Source organism: Rhinolophus hipposideros (genome assembly GCF_964194185.1).
Source record: "Rhinolophus hipposideros genome assembly, chromosome: 25".
NCBI lineage: Eukaryota > Metazoa > Chordata > Mammalia > Chiroptera > Rhinolophidae > Rhinolophus > Rhinolophus hipposideros.
Genome location: NC_138071.1, coordinates 25,544,151 through 25,558,823, shown reverse-complemented (window position 1 = coordinate 25,558,823; position 14,673 = coordinate 25,544,151). Strand labels below are relative to the sequence as shown.

General features: G+C 43.8%; 1 protein-coding gene across 1 annotated transcript in view; it reads right to left on the bottom strand.

Moving 5' to 3' along the window:
• Positions 1-14,673, bottom strand: part of CNTNAP2 (contactin associated protein 2) — a 1,518,236-nt gene that overhangs the window by 321,398 nt on the left and 1,182,165 nt on the right. Inside the window, exon 14 of the mRNA XM_081038748.1 lies at positions 1,021-1,177. Coding sequence (XP_080894874.1) covers positions 1,021-1,177 — 157 coding nt within the window. The remainder of the gene's footprint in view (positions 1-1,020; positions 1,178-14,673) is intronic.

Sequence of the window (14,673 nt, the reverse complement as noted above, 5' to 3'; positions counted from 1 at the left end):
GGGGGCAGGAGGGGTAGTAGAAGAGGGTAAAGGGGGCCAAATATATGGCAAGGGAAGGAGAACGTACTCTGGCTGGTGAATGCAATGTACAGATGATATGTTATAGAATTGTACACTTGAAATCTATATAATTTTACTAATCAATGTCACCCCAATAAAATAACAGAAAAATACATAAATAGTGTAAAACAGGCGACTGCAGTAAACCGTGGTTGGTCACGTGAAGAGACACAGAGCACTGCTCTCTGCTCCTGTCTAGAGGTGGGAGAGGAGCAGAGAGCGTCTCTGCGTTTCTGAGAAGCAGGTGTGGGGTGTGTGCTTCTGGGAAGAACCGTACTTGGGTTTACATTCTCCCACCTAAACTTCTCAGGCCCCTCTTTTCACATGGAATGGCAGCTGATTTTACCTTTATCTACCACAGACCCAGACCCAGCCATCCACTGAGAAGCAGGACAAAACCAGGAGTGGGATGAAAAGAAACCCGGAATAGATCTTTCTTGAACTGATTAGTAGCAGACTTATAATCAGTTTAAGGCATGGGAGGAAAAGTGGGCCGGGAAGCACTGTTGCTGAAGACGAGAGCAGAGAACGAGCCCCCACCCCCGCCCCCCGTTTTCTTTCTAGTCCAGCTGCTCAAAGCAGATGCTGAGGCAAGTGTTCGCACTCACCTGTGTGCCCGCGTGTGTGCAGGCGTGCCCTTGCCCCTGGCCAAAGCACAGTTTATAATACAATGCAAACCCTGTCCGCTCCATGGCTCATTGTTTTCCTCTCTGAATAATAGATGCACACATCAATTACGTGTCTGTCTACTTCTACCTGCAGACCCTTGTAGCACCGACCTCTTTCTACTTTTATGTTTGTCAAAACGCTCCTGACACATGTCAGCTAGGTTAGTTCCACACCTTTCTAACCTATTATCCTATTCTTTCAGCATGTGGCAAACTGCCTTTCTCTCTAAGGAGTCCGTCTGAAAGGCGCACCCACCGGCAGGCGGGCTGGCCCCGCGGCCGGGACACTCACCACTGCTTGTAGTCTGCGTCGCAGTTGCAGTAATACTTGGGGTCTGTGCAGTTGCGTTCGATGCCACAGGCGCATTTCTGAATCCCGGGTCCGGAGCCGCCCCAGTAGTGGTGCTTCTCATTGGCTTTGCCAACCCACCAGGTGTAAGGACTTCCATCTGCAAGAAAAGGGAGAGGCATCTTGAGCTCGGACTAGGATTGAAAAGGTAGGCACGTGACCACGACCAGTTATCATATCGTTCATTGCATGGCTTCTCTTCAAGCTAACACTGAATTCTTTTTCTCAAAGGAATTTTGGTTACAGTCATTGTTTGTGGAAACTGGGGGACACTAACACACCTCATGTTGGAGAGAACACAAAGCAGACACCTGGAGAACGGGAGTGAATGGATGGTGTGGTAGGAAGATCCCTTGTTCTGTCCGTACCTCAAATAGCCAAGATACCTCAGAAGCTCAGCTCCATTTCTGATTGTTCCTCTCGGTGACTAGAAACACCCTAACACTGCTCTGCTTTCATGACAGAGAGTGATGGTAAATAGCAAACCAGAAAAACTGGCTCAGTATTCTTCATAAAAGTCAGAACAGTGTCCGTAAAAGCAGCAAGATAATTATCAGCCTGTCCTTCAGCATGAGACTGAGAAATGGGCCGGAGGGGAAATGGGGAAGAGAGCCAGTTGATTCCCAACAGCACCTTCTGGGAGGACCGAGAAGCCCCAGAGACGAAGTCTCATTGTCAAGATGTTTGGGCCACAGGTGTTATGGTAGGAGCCCTAAGCTCTGCATGGGACCCAGACTCTGAGCTGATCTCCCATGGCACACCTCAGTTCCATGTAGGGAAGGGATCTTATTAGACACTGGGACAGGACCCAAAGGGAAGATATGCAATGACATGTCCTTTATTCACTGCAAGGAGGTGACATACTAGTGGCCAGCTAAGAGTAGCCCAATTTCCCAGCTCTCCTCCAGCCCCTACCTTTCTCTTAAATCACAATACTTGAACTTACTTGTACATCACTAATGTTCTGGGTTAGCTATTTTGTTCTCCTTCCTCGGAACACAAAACGTGTTACTGAGCTGTTCCCACGTATGCCTTGGACAGAAGAATGCCAAGCAGAAAAACATAATCCAGAGGCAAAGCAAACTGCAGCCTTTGTTATTAGCAGTGGTTAAACGAAATCATTATCATTAAAATAAATTATTAATTTGGTGGATATTTTATATTCAGCAAGAAGAGAATGATTCAGTTTGCTTTGAGCAGAGACTTGCCTTATTCCAGTACTAAGCTAATGAAGGACTATTTTCTGCTTTACGAATCATTATTTACTTGTTAATTGGCTTTGGGGGAAGGCAGTTCAAAGCAATAAAAATGAAAAGATTTTTTTTTAAAAGACAAGAATAAGAAGTGATGAGAGAAGAAATCATTTATTTACCCAGTGGTAAGAGGTCAAGAATGTCTCTAACCTCAGAATATGAAGAGTTTTGTTAACACTATTAAGTAGGTGGAATCACTGTGATAAGATTAGGGAACAAGGAACCATATTCTAAGAAGCTGAATTATCAAAGTGAGGCATCCGGTATTAAAACAGCCAGATATGGACTGAATTAAGTATAATCACTATACTGTTTGTACTCACTTAAGATCCAGCTTTATTACAGTGAAGGGTTTATTATGGTTTAGGTGATTAAACTGGGAAAAGAAGAAAAGAGGCTGCTTGCTTCCCAACACTTAAGAAACCAACAGATTTCTGTTATTTTTCCAATAACAAGAAGTTGTTCCAGAAATACAAGGGCAAATGCATAGGGACCTCTTGTTGGAAACGTGGTACCTATCTGTGATTTTCAAAATATGTTCTTTGGAACTTCGGGGCTACACACAGTAACTTGACAATCCGCTTAAATAAATGTTATCCTGGTACACTCTACAATAAGACCCAGTATGGTCACTGGGACATTTAATTAGTTCCATTCCACCTCCTTCTAGAGGATGTTAAAGACAAGACCACAAGGGTTTATAGTCTACAAAACGAAAACTTAAAAGCATCATTTTAGCTTGATGAAACCTAGTTTTATTATATCTGTGACTATCTGGTTATCTACAAATTCTGTTCAAGACTTGCAGGGGGCCTTTTAGCAGGGGAAATAGAACAGGTACAAATAGAACAGCCGCCCTGCTGGCGGCTTCCTTAGAGCCTACCCCCACCCCCCTGCTGTCTGGTAGCATTCCGGCTTTCTGAAGCCCCCTTTCTAAAGAGACTGTACTCTGAAAAGTCTCCCACTTCCTCCTCCTTTCTTCCATTTTTACCATGGCAACCATAAATCATTTTTCTCTACTTCGTCAGTCAATTTCAGCTGACCACTCTGACCTGATTACAATACTCCATACCAAGGTACAAACGGGAATAATGTGCTTACTAAGACACCTTTAATTGATGTAATTCTAGATGGTATGTGCCAAGCATTTCAGTACCTGTGAGAACCTTCCTTCCAATGCAAATGACCTAGAGAAGAAGACAGTGAAACATCACAACGAGCTCCAGGCGAGGCTGGAGCAGAGAGGAAATTTGAAGGTGCGGTGGCTACAGTAGAGCCCTGCGGGTAATCGGACAGCTGTAGTTTGGAAGATCAAGCAGGACAGAATTCCTGTTTCACTCAGTGTGACATGTGCACAGTCCAAAGGTTCCAGGGCCCTTAACAGCTAAAGCTGACAGCTACCCTCGTCCCCAGGCATTGGAAGGAGGAACACGCCACTAGCTCCAGAGTCCTCTGGCTTAAACAGAGGCAGCCTGTCTTCCTCCGTGTGTGGAGTTTGTCCCTCTGTGATCACTTCCAAGAAATGGACCATGGCAATACAAGTCTCAGGATGTTCAGGGAAAGATGAGGGCTGAGAGGTGAAGTCACGGAGTGCCTGCTTCAGTGTCTTTTCCCTCTGGCGAGAGATCAGTCAGTATGGGGAGGGCTTCCCAGCTTCCCCAGGATAAGATTCATCTGAGGCTCTTCTCTGGCCTACAGATGTGCTCACTAGTGCCGTGACACTCCTTAGCGCCAGACAGGCCTGCCGTACACTGACTTGGAGAAATCACAGTGTTTAGTCTCAGAACACAGAGATGCGGTGCCTGAGTCCCACTGGGATACAAGCCCAGGACCTTGTTTTCCAGGTAAGATATGAACAAGCATACGGTGTTCCCTGCAGTCTCACCTCCATTTTAAATTCCCAATCACTTTCTTTTTCCAGAATAATCTAGTTATCGTAACATGTTTCTTTTGCAATTTCATAACCATGATCCTGAGTCCAAATGCCTGTATTTTACTACTTTCATAAGACCTTTACACATAAATTAAAAAATCACGTATTTTGGCATTCTCACAGATACCAGTGACTATAATATCGCAAGTTTCCTATACTTTTTGTGAAGTCAGCTTATTTCAACTGGCTAACAATAGTATTGTCTTTGGATTCCCCATCGCCTACTTCTATGTGTTTCTATGTTAATAAAAACCAAAAAACCAAGGAACGAATCCGCACAAAGTCTTGCAGAGTTCACACTGCAGATAATCAACGTGAAGTTGGGAAAATTCATCATTTTGAAGTTCCAATGCAAACAGAGTGTGACAGTTCATGGTGAACATTTTCCCTCTCTGTGATGGCATGTCACTCAACCCGTTTGATGAGGGCTGAGGAGAAATGAATGTAGTTCATTAACCCCACGTTGCATCTTTCGGAATTACACTGGATTTTAGTTTATTAATTTGAACAGGGCCCACATTTAGAAATGGAGAACTGAAGTTCCGATCAAAATGGACTTGAACTGAAATGTTAATTAATTAAAAATTAATTCCACCGCATAATATTTAAATTTATTTCATTGAACTGAACTTAATGGATTTCAATCAAGGCCTGATGCCACCACGCGTAATTTGATTGAGTTGAATCAAATCACTTTGAATCCCATTCAAATGAATTAGATTTTATTAATTTGAATGGAATTGAAGTGACATTAGATGGGAGTTCATAATGCTGAGCTGTATTAAAGAGAACGGAATAGGCCAACTCTCTCAAAGTTAACTTGCCTTTCATTTCTATCGAGGTCACACTGGCACCCCTGGCCCCCTCAGTAACTCTGGTTAATTCCTTTGTACCTTGGCCCCGGGAACAAATGTGATGAATAATGCCAAAGTGATGGGATGGAACCACATGCTGCTCGTATAATGCAATAATGCACTTTTGTAGTCTTTTCCACTGGAAAAAGCCCTAGCTAATTATTTAAAATATTTCTTTTCCTCTTTATAGAACAAATGGAGAGGGAATTAACCGGATCTCAGCAACAGTGGTGTGAGTACTGGCTGCTCCCTTTATTTTTATTCTCCATTAAAAACTGTGCGTATGTGACAAAACATGCCTGACCCTGGCCTATGGTTTATGCTGACTGTTGTAATTAATATCCTGTGGCTTGGCCTTTTTTGATTGATAATGGAGGTCCCTCAGCTTGTCTTCTATTCAAAAGACGGCTGTAACTTTTCAAATGAATAGCAAAATATTGTTTTGCAACTGAAACGGCATGCGATCTAATCCATAAACACTTCTTAGTGCTGGAAGGACATTTTGGGGGATAGGAGTGAAGTCCCATTCCTGTTCTTTGAGGTTCTGAGTTAGTGGAGAGACGCTTAAGTTTAGTAATTGGCAATTATGAAAGTGTTATGCCTTGATGTCTGGTAGGGCATACACATAATAAGGTGAAAACACATACATTGGAGTCATAGGAGTGGTTTAGGCAGGGGATCCTTTAGAATTTTGGAGAAGGTAGTGATGACCAAGGACGAAGGGGGCCTGGAATGCCTCCACAAGGAGATACATCGGACTGCAGCTTTGATGGAAAGGGCAGGATCTAAAAACACAGCCAGGGGATATGAGCATCTCAGAATCTCCTGAGTGGCTGGGTCAAGGTGAAGCCAGGAAAACGTCTGACTCAGTTCAGGGACTATGGGATAATGAGTTAATGAAGGCAGAGGGAAGCAGTGTTTCCGGTTGGAGAAATGACTGTGGGTGAACATCACACGTTGCAACACTTTGTGCTGGTATGAACAGAGATACACTTGAATTTTTCAGGTTGATATTATATCTACAAACTCTTATTAGTTCAAATAATAAATTCATTGATATTTTTAATCTTCTCAAGCCTACATTGTTATTTATGAATAGCGACAGTTTCTTCCTTTTCAATCTGTATGCTTTTCTATCTTCTTCCTTGTCTTACTGTAGTCCTTATGACCTACTGTTCATTATTAACCGAAATGGGTGATGAGGGTCTTCTTTTTGTGTTTACTGATTTTAAGGAAAATGCTCTGAATGCTTAATCATTAAGTGTGATGTTATTGTCACTTAAAAAAAATTTCATCTTTTTGTGTAAGGGAGTTCTTTGCCATATATCATCTGTTAAGATTTTTTTTAACATGAATTGATAATTAAATTTATTCAATGCTTTGGGTGCAGTGAATGAAATGATAATATGCTTCTCCTCGTTTAGCTGTTAATGTGGTGAATTGCATTTATAGCCTTTTTAAAATGACACTACTTGTAAAAAATAAACTTTGTTGTGATAAGTCATAATTTATATATATTATTGGATTCACTTTGCTCTTTCGTTTAGGATTTTGCCACTATGCTCATGAATGACGCTGACTTGACATTTCCCCATTTTGTACTTTCATTATGTTTGGGTACCCAGTTAATAGAGGCCTCAAGGAATGGTGTGAGAACTGTACACGATCGGAACCATTTTTAAACTATCTGAGGCTCATATAATTTAATATCTTTGTTATATGATCATGTCCATTTATAGAAATTTATATTCTCATGTATCTGTTGTATCCATCTATATGTTGTATTTTCCTATGACTTTGCCCACTGCATGTAAACATTTAAATATATTGGTAAAAAGTTGTATTTACGCGTCCCCTTTCATTTCTACTAGTATCCTTTCTCTTTTTCTGGGATCACTCTTGTTAGAAGTTTATGAATTTTACTAGTTTTTTTAAAAGAATCAACTTTGTTGATTCTACTTCTTTAGGTTTGATTTAGAAACATTTGTAAGGTGCTACTGGCATTTGGTCCAGGGATGCCACATGTTCGCAGTATGGGATAGTCTTGTACAGCAAGTACAGATAGTCTTGTACTATCACACTCTGCAGCAACTACCCCGTTTCCCCGAAAATAGGACCTAGCCAGACAATCAGCTGTAATGCGTCTTTTGGAACAAAAATTAATATAAGACCCAATTTTATATTATACTATATCATATAAGAACCGGGTCTTATATTTTCTTATATATTTTATTATATAAGACCCGGTCTTATTTTACTATATATTTTACTATTTTATTATAGTAAAATAAGACCGGGTCTTATATTAAGTTTTGCTCTAAAAGGCGCATTACAGCTGATTGTCTGGCTAGGTCCTATTTTCAGGGAAACAGAGTAGCAAGGCAGCTGTAAAAAGGAGAGGGAATCCAGGTCACGTGGTTTGAGGAAGGTTACTTCTCTGCAATCTGCTCTCATTCTCATCCCCCGAGGCCACTTCTGTTGCTCCCCTCTTTGGGTTGAGCCAGGGTTTGTATAGACCTTAAACAGTGCATTCATCATATTGTCTTGCGATTGTGTTTTGTGCCCATCTCCCCTACAGACAGGAAGCTCCATCTGGACTCTGATTCTGTACTTCCAGCTTCTAGCACAGTCCTAGGCAAGCAGCAGGTACATGACTACTGAATGTTCCAGGAAGGTGAAGGGTAAAGCTTGGCCGACATCACTAGGTTTGAGAATTACGAGGTCATTAAGGGACCTGAATCGCAGTTTTATGTCTCAAGGGGATGAGGACATAAGGCAGTAAACATCGGTAATTAAAATAGGAAAGCTGTATGACAGTAAGCAGGGAGACAGAGTAACCTAGGGGGTGACCAGGAAAAAGTGCAGATTCCACTGCAATGGGGTCTTGAACATATTTGTGTTCAGAAAGAAAATAAATTAACAGAGAAGGAAAGATGAAAGCTGTGATGATTGGACCAATATTGATCAATACCTACAGTCACTATCAGGACTCTTGCTCCTTCTTCCCAGCATGCTGAAGGCTGACTCAACCCCACACAAACACTGCCTTGGAGAAAGTCTCAGGCTGTGTTTGTCTCCAACCCACTCTGATGAGGATGTCACCAAGGAAGGCATGAAAAGGACAAGAGGGGAGGATACACCTTAACGCCGAGGTTGTTGATCTAATCCCATCTTCTCTACTATTTAACAAGTTAAAAAAGAAAAAGAAACATTAGCCTTGACCTGTAACCCCGTCCCACTTGTTAGTTTCAAGACAGTAATGTGTTACTACCTGAGAAAACGCGCCATGCTTTACCAGCAGAGCAAGACTCCACTTATGTGGCACACAACCCAAGGTCACATATCACTCCTGTTATTCCAGGGGGGGCGGAACCCCTGTCTTATTTACGGGACTCCACACCAGCCGAGTCACACTCTCTCCATCCATTACCTGGCCCTTCTCCCAGGGAACTAAGATACTAAAACTTTTCTCGATGGCACAGCGGTGAAGGAAAGTGGCTCAAATGTAAAGTTCTCCAATCTCACAGAAGTGCAGTGAGATGTCAAAAGAAGCAATAACAATCATCATAAGTGTGAAATTCTTGAAGCAGGTAAAACATACTTCTTTAAACAGTGCAACCTTTACAACTTGCCGTTATTCTCTTTTCTTCCCGACAACAAAAGAATTGAACACCAAAGCCCAGAATACATTTTTCCTTACTAGTATTTAAAACTTGTTTCAGGAGCCTGCTGATGAACCTGCTGATAAACCCGCTGATGTTAAATGAGACTCGTCAAAGACCTTCCTTCCCATTATGTCAATTATTCACTTTTTTTCTGGCAAGGCAACTGATTTCAGTTTGATTGTAAGGAATGTAACAAATTATACAGTATTCAGATACACTTTTTGGTTACTGTTGCCTTGGAGCTCTGGATGAATAATTTTATTAAGATGCCTATTAGGACGTCAGCTCCAAAGCTTAGCAAAGCCACCTGCCTCTCCCATTTTAATTGCTAATTTTCTTTATAGCCTGTCTGGCAATATTGTCCCACTTTTTATTAAGAATAAACTCCTCTATTGCAAACTTCTTGCTTCAGGTCTTTTGTCCTTGCGGTGACCTCCATCTGGTCTGTCACCCCTTCCCTCGTCATGCTTGGTCTTCAGCCTTCAACTTAAATGTCACCTCCTCAGAGGTGATCTCCTGGACAGCCCTATCCTGTTATTCTTTCCTGGAGCACCCTGTTTTATTTAATTATGCTATTTACCACTATCTGTAATTATGTCCCTTTCTCACTTGTTTACTGTTCGTCTTCTCTTGCTGGCTGTGTGCTCCCTGAGAGCTGTGACAAGACTGTTCCCACGACTATGTCTCCTGCCCTTCGCTTGACTCCGTGTTTGCTGAAGTTACAGATGGTAGTTATTTTGCCTATTGATATTACTGAAACCTTCAAAGTAGTCATGAGCCTATCACTGCATCTTTAATGCAAGTCAACACCTTATGTCCAGGTGGAACGAATGCATTATCTTTGCTCCCTGCTCCCCATCTCAGTAGAAGGCAGAGCATTCCTCCATCTCTTACGATGGAAATCAGTCACTGCACATTTCTCCTTGTCAGTGCTTTACTCCATTACTCGTCCTCCTCGACGCGTCTCAAGCCCCTGCCCATGTCTCCAGTTCAGCCCTTCCTCCCCTGCCGACATATCACATGGCCTCAGTCCTCCATCCAATCTGGGACCTCACCTCGGTCTCCTCTGGGTCTCTTCCCTTTGAGCACCCATCATCTCACTCTGCCAGGGGGAGTTTCTACAAAATGACTCCAAGTTCTTCAGTAGCTTTTTGCTGCCTCAATGTCAAATCTCACCCCAAAGCCCTTATGAAAAGGGTTTCTTCCTACTGATGGAGTCCTACCTCCTGCTGACACGCATTCCAGTCTCTAGACACTCAGACCTGTGTCACGCTTCCCCTTATCTCCAAGTCTTGGCTCATGCTGTCCCCATGGCCACGTCTCTGCAGGTCCCGTCCCTTGAAATCCAGGGTCACCTTCTTTGGAGTCTTTCTGATGGCTGTTCTACTCTCCTTCCCTCACACAAGCCAAGTGAAGTGACAAGCACTTTACTTCAAGAAACAACAAAAAAATTATTGGAGTCCTATTATATGGTGATAAACCAAAAAGGTTGCTGTGTTCTTCGCTGCTGGCAGCCCGGTTTGGGCTGGGGTAGAGAGTGGCCAGGTGAATCACTGTACTTGAGGTGAGTTATTTATGCTGTAATGGATCCCTTGTGGGCGACACCTTTGTGCCCTCCGCTCACCCGTCCCAGAGCACTTATCAGTGGGTCTCATCCTTGTCCACGGGGCCGTGTGCCCCTTGGGGGCATGGATTCCGCTTTCCCGTCAGTGTATTCCCTCACTCTGTCCCCTGTCTGGAGGCTTCCAAGTCTCCACAGCTGTCACTGGATAGAATGGATGACTGGGCTGCTGCTAGAAGGAAGGGACTGATGGCTGAGCCCAGTACCGCTGCACTACACGGCCTCCTTATTTCCATGTCTGTGCTTCTAAACTGGAATGGTCTTCAAGGGTGAGTCATATGGTGTCAGCCTCTGCTCGCCCTCTGCTGGCTGCCCATCTCCCCGGAAGCAGAAGCAGGAGTGCTCCCCGTGTCGCCGTGATTTGTGTGCCTGCCCGCTCGCACCACTGCTCTGACTTCGTCTGCCCCGTCTTCCCCTTGCTCAGCCCACTCCAGCCACGCTGCACCCCTGCTGCTCCTCAAATACCCAAGCACACTCCCACCGGAGGGTTTTGTGGCTGCTCGTTGGTCCACTCGGAATCCTTCTCCTGATATCCACCAGCTCCCTCAGATGCTGCTCAGATGTCACCATATTAAGATGGCTTTTTCTTAACCTTCTTAAAATAGCATCATCCATCCCTTTCCTCCCTATCCCCTCCTCTGCCCTATTCACTTCTTAGCATTTATTATTGCTGGATACATTCCGTACTGTTTTGTTTGTTGTTCACTTTTTGTATCCCCACCCCATCACTGGCATGAAAGACCCTTTGAGGCTCAGCTTCTGTTTCTGATTATTGAAAAGTAGTGCCTCTCTAGCGTAGGTGATCGATCAACAGGTGTTTTTCAATCTATGAGCGCAAGCCATTATTTCCATTTGATTTTTTCTTAATCAAACCAATAAAAAAGAGAAAATACAAGTAATCATGCACGTAGTCTGGATTCTGGTATTCAGGGGTTTTGAAATTTGTTCTTGGTTCCGTATTTGTTTTGTTGGTACTTCACTATTCTTTGCTCTATCAGTTGACAGACAGTGGATTTCACCTGAGGCAATTTTATCCCATCTCATCACAGTTTCTCCCGGCCTCAGGTGATCCAAGAAAAACTGAATTTGTATGTGAAAGGTAGTAGCAATTACACCACCCATGCAACTGTTTCTGACCATGGATTTGCAGTCAGCATTGGTGTGTATAACTGCGCTTGTCTTTCAATTAGCCTTCATCCATTTACAACGATTCTATTTGCAAACCTTGACTTTATATCATATCCCAGTTCTCAGCAGCAATAGAATCAAACTTGAATTCTGAATTCTGGCTTTTAGGAAGCGTCATAATCTACTTGTATCTTACAGCAGTGTTTACAAAACAAAATGGTAAATCGGGGACTTGTTTTGATAGCTTGTTACAGGCTATAGTTGTGCAAGTTGACTAGGGGGGCAAGAATGGGGATGAAATGAAGCCCATAGTCTGCTCATTAGGCCAGGCAAGACCAATAGGTCTGCTGAGAAAGCGGGGAGGTCCATGTTCTAAGAATCACCAGGCTCCCTGTATTCTGGGAGACCCTGTATAGCCAACCGTCAATGGCAATTCCGCACAATTTTCTGCACCTGCTGTACCTGTCAGGCTGTGCAATTATCAACGCTCAGAATCATGACCCGGGGACAGACAATTGTACCGAAACAAGAAGTAAATTTAACGTTGTATGTAGTCTCAGAGATCCAAGACGGCGGAGTAGATAAACACTGTGCCTGCTTCCTTCCGTGAACACATTAACATTACAACTAAATTATAGAATGGTCAACCTGGAGAACCATCTGAATTCTGGCGGAACAGAAGTTTTATAACGAAGGATATAAAGAAGCCACGCCGAGATTGATAGGAGGGGCGGAGACGCAAAGCGGGCCTCACACCTGCATGTGGTGAATGACAACCAGGAGGGATATCTCGGCCGCGGAGGTTCTCCCTGAAGGAGAGTCCCCAGCCTCACACTGGCTTCCACAGCCTGGAGTACTGGTGCCGGGAAGAGGAGCCCCACCACATATGGCTGTGAACAACAGTGGGGATTCTGACCTTCCAGGTGGGATAGAAGGCTGTGGGAAACCCAGGGCCTGTGCACAAACTCACTCGTTCACAGGCACTCACCTGGGGCTCCAGCTGAGGGATGGTGACTTGGGGCAGGGGGAGTCGGAAGCACACAGGGGAGCAGAATGAGGTGTGCGGCTTCGTGGCAAGGGCTGGAGAACAGTCACCATTTTCTGTGAGGAGACCTCCTGTGCAGCCGGCAGGCAGGCGCCATCTTTCCAGTGCTGAGCCCGCCTTCCACCGGCCAAATCTGAATCTGATTGGTCTGGTGAGCTCTGCTCATTCCATTCTGCTGACCCTGCCCCACCCAACTCCCCAAACAGCTGGAGGCACTTTCTGCTGAGCAGCCAGCCCTGCCCATGTTGCACTCTCTTTGAAAACTATCATAGTCTGAGGGCTCCAGGTGGACAACAACTAGGCTTGGTGTGCTCTGAGACTTGCTGAGTAGCTCCAGGCTCAGCACTGGTACCAAACCAGAGTCTACATTAACCTGGTGACCACAACTCTTCCTACTCTAGTGATTCCCGAGACACTGTCTCACTCAACTCGCATACTGCACGGGGCTTTATCAGAGGCTGAATCTTAAGGGAGCTGGCAGGTGGCAGCAGGCCTAGGGGTATCCTGGCTTTTTGTGGAGTTACCCCAGGCCTGGTATTGGGGGCGGCCATCCTCAGTACATAGTGCTATTTTGAGGGGATGTGCGCATCCATATGTTCATTGCAGCACTGTTTACAAAGGCCAAGATGTGGAGGCAGCCTGGGTGTCCATTTATGGATGAATAAAGAGATGCCGGTACATATATACAAAGGAATATTGCTCGGCTATAGAAGGGAATTGGTTCTGGCCACCTGGGGCGACATGGATGGATCAGGAGGGTACTGTGCTGAGTGGAATGTCAGACAGAAAGAAAGACAGATGCAATGTGATTTCGCTTATATGTGGAATCTAAAGAACAAAATAAACAAAACAAAACAAAACTCATAAATACAGAAAACATTTTGATTGTTGTCAGATGGGAGAAGGGTTGGAGGTGTGGATGAAAATGGGGAAGGGATTAAGAAGTACAAATTGGTTGTTACAAAGTAGTTATGGGGTTGTAGGGTATAGCATAAGGAATATAGTCAATAATATTGTATTAGGTTGGTGCAAAAGTAATTGTGGTGTTTGCAACTATTTTTAACCTTTTAAACTGCAATTAGTCTTGCACCAACCTAAGAATAATTATGTATGGTGTCAGAGGGGTATTAGATTTATCAGGGTGCTAGATGAGAGGGGGTTGGGGGCAACGTGAAAAAGGTGAAGGGATTACAAGGTACAAATTGGTAGTTACAAAATAGTCATAGGGATGGAAAGTAAAGCATAGGGAATATAGTCAATAATATGGCAAAAACTATGTGTGGGGCCAGGTGGGTACTAGACTGAACAGGGGGATCATTTCTTAAATTATATAAATGCCTAACCACTATGCTGTACACCTAAAATTAATATAAAATAATACTGAATGTCTAAATAAGTGAATAAAGTTGTATTCAGTCTATTATACTTACAAATGCAGGCAAACCTCAGTTAAACAAACAGAAGATTGCTGCATATATTTGTTGAAACACATACATTCCTATTAAAGCTTTCTTTCAACTATGGGGACATTGGACTTTCTGGGTGCTATTCTCTGTTCTCTGTGTCTTTTAGGGTCAGGTTAATGCACAATTAAGGCTGATACCTTGATATATTCCTAAGAGATTTTAGAGACACGTGGCATAACCCATGGGAAGGGGGTGAAGCAATACACAGTTAAAGCCGAGCTCAAAAATCACAGACTCTGCAGATTTCCACAGGCTGCACTCACTTGGTTCTGCTCAGGTAGCAGTTACGTCGCTAGCATAACCCACATCCTACAATTCCACATGGACGATGGTGAAAACACTGGAGACTCTCACAACACAACTTTGTCCTGACTGTGGACATAAAGCCTCATCTGGTCTAGAAGCAGCCGATCCAGACACCTGCTGCTTGGGAGTGGAGCCCAGAAAGCGATGTCCCATCCCATGTAGACTTCCAGACCCTGAATATGCCAGCATGTGAAGCTTAATGGTGAAACAGAGATCAGCATGAAGTGAGCACTAAAATGGGTGTTGGAGGTCTGGCTTCTACTTCTTCCCTCACATTATCTTCATGCTCCATTTCCTCTTCTCTTGGGCTCTTTCTTGCTCTGTA